General features: G+C 45.3%; 2 protein-coding genes across 2 annotated transcripts in view; one reads left to right on the top strand and one right to left on the bottom strand.

The window, feature by feature from the left end:
• Window positions 1–5309: 5309 nt before the first annotated feature.
• Window positions 5310–7025, top strand: CEBPD (CCAAT enhancer binding protein delta). The gene has a single exon (XM_030553063.1). It carries the CDS (start codon window positions 5573–5575, stop codon window positions 6512–6514), a length of 942 nt encoding a protein of 313 aa, XP_030408923.1. The 5' UTR covers window positions 5310–5572; the 3' UTR covers window positions 6515–7025.
• SPIDR (scaffold protein involved in DNA repair) overlaps window positions 6728–9965 on the bottom strand; it is a 330382-nt gene continuing 327144 nt past the window's right edge. The window contains exon 20 of the mRNA XM_030553056.1: window positions 6728–9342. Coding sequence (XP_030408916.1) covers window positions 9214–9342 — 129 coding nt within the window. The 3' untranslated portion in view covers window positions 6728–9213. The remainder of the gene's footprint in view (window positions 9343–9965) is intronic.

Raw genomic sequence — 9965 nt, 5'->3', positions numbered from 1 at the left:
GGCATTACATTTTGTAGTGTAGACATATGTAGCATATGCGAAGGTTGTTGCACGTTTTATCTATAGTAATTCATATGTTTAAACAATTTAAAAGTTATATTAAATAGACAAAAAAATGGGACTAGTATTAGGTTTCAAAATAATGAATAATGAGAATGGAAAGAAAGGCGTCTGTGTCTTCAGTGTCCAGACAGATTATAGGTCAGATTAGCAAGCATTGTGAACTCAGAGATCACCGAGACATGTGAGACACAGAGTCCATTGCTGATCTTTAATATCATTTGTAAGTATATTGTATTGTAGTTAAGCTACTTGTCTGATCCACCTAAAATAAATATTGATTTATAAGGTACATTTAGTGTTACAAAATTACAATTATGTTAATACAGCTCAATCATGCAACGCTAATGCATGTCAAGGTTAAACTCAGTGGGGACTATTGATTTAACTAAGAGTTGCATGATCAGGTCCAGAGAGAACAAACTAAAGCTATGCCTACAAGACTGTCTAACTCAGGGGTAGGCAACCTATAGAACATGTGCTGAAGGCAGCACACAAGCTGATTTTCAGCGGCACTCACACTGCCCAGGTCCTGACCACCAGTCCAGGGGGCTCTGCATTTTAATTTAAGAAGCTTCATTTAAAATTAAACATTTTAAAAACCTTATTTACTTTACATACAACAATAGTTTAGTTATATATTATAGACTTATAATATATAAAGAGACCTTCTAAAAGTATTATTGGCATGCGGAACCTTAAATTAGGGTATGGCTACACTTGGAGATGTGCAGCACTGGGAGTTACAGCTGTGTTCGTACAGCTGTGTAGGGAAGGCGCTGCAGTGTGGCCACACTGACAGTTACCAGCGCTGCAGTGTGGCCACATTTGCAGCGCTGTTGGGAGTGGTGCATTGTGGGCAGCTATCCCAGCGTTCAAGTGGCTGCAACATGCTTTTCAAAAGAGGGGGGTGGGATGGAGTGTGACTGGGGGAGACAGAGAGAGTGGATTTTTGGAGCTGACACTTCTCAGCTCCCTGCCTTGCAAGTTCTAAGGACTGGAAGATACACAGTGCCTACCTTCAATCATTTTAAAAGTTTTGACCTTTCCCCCACCCCTCTCTTATTCACTAAATGCAAATTATGCACTCCTAAATAGTCTTTAGACCATATAAGCAGCTGCTCAACACTTCCCCTCCCCTCTCTCCTCAAGCAAACAGCTGTGAACATTCCAAAGCAATTCCCCTGCCTCCGCTCGCTCGCTGGAGCAAAGAGCAACTGTGTTTGTTTTTTTAGCTAAGTAGCTAGGGGGAGATCAGAGTTCAGCCATTCTTCCGGTTTGTTGTGGACAGGAATTCTGGGATACTTCCTAATACCCTGGAGGCCAATAACAGCGCTTTTGGTGGCTACACTTGATGACCAGCGCTGGAATCGCTACACCCCAAGCAAACCAGGTGTACAGCCAGCGCTGCAACCAGGGAGTAGCAGCGCTGGCCATGCTTTGCAAGTGTGGACACAGAGTGAGTTGCAGCGCTGTAACTCCATCACCAGCACTGCAACTCTCCAGTGTAGCCATGCCCTTAGAGTGAATAAATGAAAACTCGGCACACCACTTCCGAAAGGTTGCCGACCTCTGGTCTAACTACACTTACATAGTTAAAAGCAGTACAGCTTCTGTGTGCAAAGTGATACAACCCCCTAGTGTGGACAGTTGTACTAGTATGAAGGTACTTGAGATAGTATAGCTCAGTAGTTCTCAAACTGAGAGTGAGTCAGGACCCCAAAGTGGGGGACTTCAGGCCTAGGCTTCAGGTTACAGGCCCTTGGGCTTTGGCTTTGATCCCCCCACCCGGGGCAGTGGGGCTTGGCATTGGTCCTGCCACCTAGGGCTCAGGCTGGCTCAGGATTCAGTTCCCCCTTCCTGGGGTCATGTAGTAATTTTTGTTGTCAGAATGGGGTTGTGATGCAAGTTTGACAACCCCTGGTATAGCTTATTCCCGTAAAGAAAGAAGAAGTTGTTATAGGTGTATAACTGCATCCACACAAGGAGAGTTATCCTGCTGTAACTATTTTGGTTAAAATAAACAAACAAAAAATGCACACCACTAATTGCAATAGTTATACCAGTACAAAAACTAATATATGTAGACCAGACTTTAGCAACTAGAGTGACCAGACATCCCGATAAAATCGGGACTGTCCCAATATTTAGGTCTTTGTCCCGATATTTCACTCGTTTAGCAGCACACTTGGCTTTTTTTTTTCTTTGCTGTGCCAGTGGACTTCCCCCCCCCCCCAAATGTGTACCAATATTTTCTTCCTCTCATCTGGTCACCCTATTAGCAATGTCCTTTTAAAGTCTAACTATGAAGAGAGAAACTAGACAACTCATATTGAATATTAATTGCTTTAGCTAATTCTCTTAAAAAACCCAAGCAAACATATTTTGACAATTTTGTTTTCCCTTTTATAAGCAGCCAATGGACTATTCTTTTAAAATGTTTGGGAGGTGGGAAAATTAAATGTTACACATTGTATCTTTAATTATTATTACATTTATTTTGTTTCAGGTATACTTGTTCATTTACCAGTATCAATTATTGATTTTGAAATAGGAGTATATTCATCAAAACTTTTTTTTTAATAGGCCACTGAAAGGAATGAGGGAAGAGAGAAATTTTAGAGTAAAATGAAGACAGATTAGTTCGTAATCTAACACCATAAATGTACATTTACAATATTATTGCTGTCAAAAGAACATCTTGTATTGAAACATACAGGCAAATATATTGTCAGTTAGAACAGATTGTCCCAACCTGTCAGGCTGAGTTCTTGCCTTTTTAGTAGCCACAGTAGTTTCTCCTAAACTAACTGAACCTCAGGAGGGCACTAGAGTGACATTCACAAAGTGAAACACTCAGGTGTCTGTATGTTTATTCTACAAATATATACTGATTCCTCTTTAAAGCCTTCATTGGAAAAAGTTGTATTTTCTACACTCATTTACATTTCAGAGTGACTTTGGCAGTGTGCCAGGTCAAAAGAGTTTATCCATCAAAATGTCAGGCAACCACTGGTATGCACTCCTCCAGCCAATATGAATGACGGAGGTGGTGTTCATTTAACAATACTAGACTGCAAACCAGCAGGAAGATTTCCTAAATTCTAAGAGTGTTTTTATTAGCTTCCCCATCACCAAAAATTTCTGAGCCTAATAATTAGTTACATACAGAACGTTTAATGACTATGTTTTTACAGGTTTCAGAGTGGTAGCCATGTTAGTCTGTATCAGCAGAAAGAACCAGTACTTGTGGCACCTTAAAGACTAACAAATACATTTGTTAGACTCTAAGGTGCCACAAGTACTCCTAGTTCTTTTTATGTTTTTACAGTACCTTTCAGCCTGGAAGATCTCAAAATGTTTGTTTCAGAGCAAGCGGAATACTTCGTTCACTGCTGCCCTCAAATTCTCTTTTTGGGGAAGCGGCAGCTCTTTAAAAGCCCACAGCAACAGCCCTATAAACCGGTGTGGTGATAATATCCACTTTTAGAGGTAAGTATTTAGGAAGACAAGCTTTTCAGTATGTGCCTGCAGTGATTGCTCAAGCAAAACTCTTATTAAAGTAGATTGTGTTTTGCCCCTGAGGCCATGATATCAGACACCCTCCACCCACCCCCTCAGTTATTAGTGACTGTGAACTGGCATATCTAGTATGGCATAAATCCCCTGTCATAAGGGCTCCTGATGAAAATGCTGGCAGGTGTATTACTATACTGGAACCTCTGGGAAAGGATGGGGACAGTTTCATTGCCCATAACTGCTTGGCTATAGTGCATACAATTCAGTTTTCAGGTCAGTTCTACTTACAAGTTTTTCTTTTCTTTTCTCGTCATTCCTTCCTTGGTAGGAAACTCTGATTAACTATTTATTTGGAGTGTTATTTTATAGTGTCATCAGCTGCAACCCGGTCACAAGGCTGTGCGGACGCTAATTATTAGCATCAAAACCGCGCAAACCATTGTTGTAATTCTACAGCATCTCCTCAAAAACGAAACAGAGAAATGACTGTATTGCTAACGCAGAACACGTTACATTTTCACTATTTACATTACTCACGAGTTACCTCGAGGAAAACGCTTCGCATTAGCTACGATGTGATGATTGCTTGAACTAGGAACCGGGGCACCAGTGCGTTCCCAACCCTGGCTGTAGGTGGCAGTACACCACTCCTCCCCCCACAAACTTTTAAAGTGACCTACATCGTAGGCTGAGGTGACCGATACAAAAATATGCCCTATTCAGCCACAAGAGAGCAACGCGTACCAAGGAGGCAAAGCACTTCATGGTTTTCATGCAGAGAACGAATTTTCTGTGGTGCTAAAATCTAGCACGTGGTCAAACAGCACAAGACTACCCCCCCCCCACTGCTTCATGCATTGTGTACGTGCCACTTAACCTGTCGAAACTCCAACGTGCAACACCGCACTGCTACAACGCACGTGTGAGCACCTTTAGAAAAGAGAGCGGCCGCACAGGAGCGGAGCCTTGCTACGGGGTGGGGGATTCATCGGCCAGGCGTAGTTTCCCGCTAACCCACGTCTGGTGCCGCTCACTGCACTACACAAACGGCGAGGTACGCACAGATTCAAGTGCAGCAGGCGAAGACTCGCTCGCCGCCGCCTCACCAGGCAACCCCCCCGCCCGGGTGAAGGCGAGACGCTGCTTGTCAGCCTGTAACCCAGCTCCGTCCCTGGCAACCGCGGCCGGCCTCGCCTCGGACACGCTCTGCCCCGGCGACGCTGAGCTTTGCCTCAGCCGCTCGCCTCTGGCTCTCAATTACTTGGCGCTGCTCTTGGGGCTTAACAGTTACCCTGGGCCTGCCCAGGGGGGACGTTTGCAGCCCACGTGCGTTGTGCGTGTCTGTTTCAGGGCAAGTGGTTTCTCGCCCCCTTCCCCTCCCCAGGAACCCGAGCAGCGCGAACTCCGATAAACAGGAAGGTGGGAATGAGAACAGCAAGTCCTGCCGCCCGTCCTAGGCACTGGCACCACAGGCGCGTTGCCAGCGGAGCCTGCACGGGCTCCGGCTCTGTGGCGGAAGCAGCCTCACCACCCCACCCCCCACTTGCTGCTGCAGCAGATTTACGAGGCACAGCCTAAGCTCTAGGTTACGCTGCCCCCCCCGGCAGCGGCGCAGGGCCGAGCCCTCCCCTCGCGCTGCACCGCCCCGGGGCCCCAGGGATTCCTGGAACACTCGCTCCCCGTCACTGGGGCAGGGGGCGGGGCCGGGGCTGCATAAAAGCGGGGCGGGCGGCTGCTCCCAGGTTCAGACTCGCTGTCCCCGATTTCGGAGCAAACTCCTCGTCGGCCCAGGACTGGGCGCTCTTGGCGGCCCCAGCGTGACACTCCGCCGCTTGCTCTGCGGTGAAGGCGCCGGGCAGGGTGAGCCGAGGAGCAGCCTCCAGCCAAGCGGGCCAGCGGAGGGGGAGCCACTCACCTGTTGCGGCGCTACCAGCCCGCGGAGCCGAGCCCCGGTGCCCCCTGTAACTCGTGTGCAGCCCCTGGCCGCGCTCCGATGAGCGCCGCCGCCCTGTACAGCCTGGACTCCCCGGCATGCTACAGGAACTGGTCCCTCGAGCCGGCCAACTTCTACGACACTAAGGCGGGCGGCGGCGGGCTGAGCCCCTCCTGCAAGCCCGGGAGCGGCGGCATGAGCGCCGAGGAGCAGGGGGGCGGCGGCACCAGCAGCCTGGCCGAGCTGAGCGCCGCCGCCCCGGCCATGTACGAGGACGAGAGCGCCATCGACTTCAGCTCCTACATCGACTCCATGTCGGCGGTGCCCAACCTGGAGCTGTGCAACGACGAGCTCTTCGCCGACCTCTTCAACAGCAACCACAAGGCGGAGCGGGGCGGCGACTACGGCGAGTACCTACCGCCGGCGGCCCGCGACCCCGCCAAGGACTTCGGCGGCGCCCTGCTGGGTGGCGAGCCCCGGCCCGGTTCCTCCTCTGCCCCGCGGGCCGCCCTGAAGCGGGAGCCAGACTGGAGCGACAGGGACCTCTCCGCCTCGCTGCTGCCCTCGCAGGTCGCCACCTGCGCCCAGACCATCATGAACCTGAGCGGGCAGCCCACGCCGCCCACCTCGCCCGAGCCCGCGGGCAGCAGCTCGCCCTCCAGCTGCAGCACCAGGTCCCCCTCGTCCTCCTCCTCCTGCGGGCAGGGGCAGCCGGCGGCGGCGGGCAAGGAGCGCAGCGGCAAGAAGTGGGTGGACAGGTTCAGCCCCGAGTACCGGCAGCGCCGGGAGCGCAACAACATCGCCGTGCGCAAGAGCCGCGACAAGGCGAAGCGCCGCAACCAGGAGATGCAGCAGAAGCTGCTGGAGCTGTCGGCCGAGAACGAGAAGCTGCACAAGAAGATCGAGCAGCTGAGCCGGGACTTGACCAGCCTCAGGCACTTCTTCAAGCAGCTGCCTGGCGCCTCCTTCCTGCAGCCCGGCTCGGGCACCGACTGCCGGTAACCCCGTGGGCAGGGACTGCCTTAGCCTACTAATACCTCAGAGACCTGCACGGAGCAGCCGGCGCTGCAGAGCCAGGACTGGCCTCCCTGCGGTGGGGACGGCGCCTTGGGACTGTGGAGGGGCCGCTGCTGCTCGGCTCCCTAAGCGGCATTAAGGGAGAGAGGAAGAGACAACAGTGAAATTGTGCTGGGTTTCAGTTTCTTTTGAATGTTGTAGCAAGATTGGGCTCGGCCTGTGTTTTTAACCGCCAAACTTGCAAAAAAAAATTATATATATATAGAGAAAGGGAAAAAAGCTAAACTTTTGTGGTTTTCCCCTTAAATTATTTTTGTAATAGTCGTTTTTGTCCTTTTTCTACATTTTATTCATATTGATGCAGCTATGGTACATTTGTAAAAATGATTCAAAACTCCTTTATACTGTAGATAGGAGGAGGAAAAAGACTGAGCATGCTCAACCTTTTATATCAATTTTTACAGCATTTCTAAGAATAAAAAAGCATTTTTAATCACTTCTGCTTCATGTCTTTGCCCTATCTTTGGAGCCAGGGGTTGAGAGTAAATGCAACAGGTGGAGCTGTACTTCCCAGGAGTTAACAACCATGCGTAGTAGTATTAATATGAAAATTTCAGCGTAGCAGCCGTGTTAGTCTGTACTCCTGTTCTTAATATGAAATTGTGATTCTTCAGTAAAACCCAAACTGGAGGTGTGCTTTAAGTACAACTTTTTAAAAAGTTTAATTTCCATACTATTAAATTAGGGAAGAAAAACAAGTAGGCTTATTTAGTGCACTATAAACGTTTTAAACATCTCAAAAGAAAATGGAGGCAACACTTTGGTATTCATTAATAGGGCTAAAATTCATTTCTGCCAGTGTAATGGTTATAAAGTATACCTTCCTGCTCCGACTACACTCTGCTGTACAAATGTTGTCAGTAATTACTATTTATAACAGTTCAAGCTAACTGTATCGACCAGTGACTGAACTCTTAACAACCAGTAGACCATTTCCTATCATGGTTCTCAAGTAGCATAACAAACAAAACAAGGGAAGCTAAATTTTGCTATTAAATTTAAAAACTCAGGACAACAGTTAAGAGTTCCAGCTGTAAGATAACCCTAAATCAGGTCAAGCCACGTATATTGTTACTTGTACAAAGAGGTTTTAAGGCTATGAAATCTCACAGGAAAAATGTATTCGTTGTGGAATGAACAGGTTATTTACATTATTGCTGCAAGTACATGACTCTTTAGTTTGTGTGTGGATACAGGTTTAGTATTCTGAATTATACTCCATGAACAAACTGACCACCTTTATTGTGCAGTTCTACTGACAGTGAGGGTCCAAGAGGCAGAACTGCCATTGAAAATAACTGCATATATTTGTCAGTTTAGTCATCTAAATTTGTTCATAATCTGGAAGTATACTTATTAACAGCACAGCTGTGTGGGGGCAGCAGTGACCTGCAGAAAATCAGCCTAATGCTGCAAACACTACTAGGGTGTAGTGCTTACCTGCAGAAAATAGTTCCATAGATTTCAGTGGGACTATTCACAGCAGTAAGTATTACACCTGATATTATCTGATGGACTAGGCCCAGTGTTTGTAGCTTTTTCTTAAGATAAAATGACTAAGGAAGAAATGGTCTTTTTTGACTCAAAGGCTTGGTTATTTATTAGTGCTCAAAAGTCATTCCATTATCTGAAATGACTAGTAGGAGACAGATATACAGTTATTTGTCTATTCAATAGCCACAGATCAGGTGGCAAAATCTTTTCATGCAAAACTAGTTACCGTATAACTCTGGTCTATTGTTTTTTTCACTAAGTGCAAACACTGTGCTCTGTGCTGTACAGAGCAAAGAAAAGAATCAGTCGGTGCCTTAACCTTAAGGTCTAGTCTTACATTAAATTTCAGTTATGAACACAAAAGAAGACTGGGATAAAAAACTCAGATTAAGGTTATAACCATATCACCCTATCTATGTGCAGCTATCAGTACGATTATACCACTCCTGAACCAGTTTCTTCTTTACTTTTCAAACACATACTATATAAATGAAACATCCACCTCATGGGAAATTTAGATGCCACAGTATTTCTATATTTAGACTATGACTAACTATAAAACATTAGTTGAATATACCTTTGACACCATTTATCACATCTGAAAGATAACGAGGCTCATTCAAATCTGTATTTAATATTTATTGCAGTGTGGTAATGTTACAGTTAAGTATCAATGGTGTGCAGGGTATAATGCTTCTGGAAATTATTAAAACAGATAATTTAATTAAGGTCCACCATTCATGCTAAAATCTTTACTCAAAAAATTTTTAAAAAATTATTCTTTTGATACACACAAAATTAAAATATTCATAACACCTATTATAAAAATATCACCAAAAACATGCTTTACAAACATTCAAACCTCCAGGACAAGTTGTTTTACATTCATGAACATTTATTCCAACAGAACACTCTCAAGAACTATACTCAACTTCCGGACTGATCAAAAACAATATAAACATTCAGAATTTTTTTTTTACATAGTTTGTTTAGCAATAATATATTTTCTAAATCAGTTTTAGTAAACTACCTCACTACTTATCATGCTTGCATTATACATTATCTGTGGGCATAGTTATCAAATAACCACATTACAAAGTCCATAGATATAGTAGCTGACAGCATTCAGGTTAGTTTCTTCTTGCTTCCAGAAGGACAATTTCCTCCAATACAACACAGCTAGGATGGTTGGTTACAGACTGGACATAGCAGTTTAATAACCCCACCTCCTTTCCCAGCACACTCTTCACCTCATAACTCTGTAGTGATAAAGGCATGTTGATTAAACAAACAGTACTGTACGTTCTGTTCTAGGCAGCACACAACTCAAAGATAGTGTAAGGTCCTCTTTCAGTGTACAACATTTTTACTGCTCAAAAAGGAAGCTAAACAAAATAAGATTGTGAAATGCTGCTGCAAAGAACGTACTTAGTCTGATAAATGAATTAGATTTTCAATAATTTTTTAAATAAAACATCTCCCAGCAGTCACAGTTAGAATGGATCTCACTGTCCCGCTCTTAAAACTGCAGTAGGTATAATGGCTACTGCAATTTAGCACCCAGTCCATGAAAGCATAGCCAAGTGCTTCTTAATATAGCTTTTTTGGACACCCAAGGATCGTGCATGTGGGTGTGGGGGGAGTGGGTGTATTCTGTAAGAAGGTAACCAATGAAAAACATCCCATTAGAAACTATACATTTCAAAACAAAACAAAACAAAAACTTTACACTTGTTCCTGTACTGCCCTACATATAGTTATAATAATTTGCATTTATATAGCTCTTTAAGGATCACAATATAGCTTAATACTAATTGTGCCTCAACATTTCTGTGGGGTAAGTACTATTATGTTCATTTTATAGTGTGGTACACTAAGATAT

Source organism: Gopherus evgoodei, chromosome 2 (genome assembly GCF_007399415.2).
Source record: "Gopherus evgoodei ecotype Sinaloan lineage chromosome 2, rGopEvg1_v1.p, whole genome shotgun sequence".
NCBI lineage: Eukaryota > Metazoa > Chordata > Testudines > Testudinidae > Gopherus > Gopherus evgoodei.
The sequence above is the reverse complement of the archived record's forward strand: the minus strand, read 5'-3'. Positions and strand labels throughout refer to the sequence as shown.

What these genes read in the sequence shown, in the direction of transcription:
- CEBPD (XM_030553063.1), top strand. Translation starts at nt 5,573, where the DNA reads ATGAGCGCCGCCGCCCTGTACAGCCTGGACTCCCCGGCATGCTACAGG.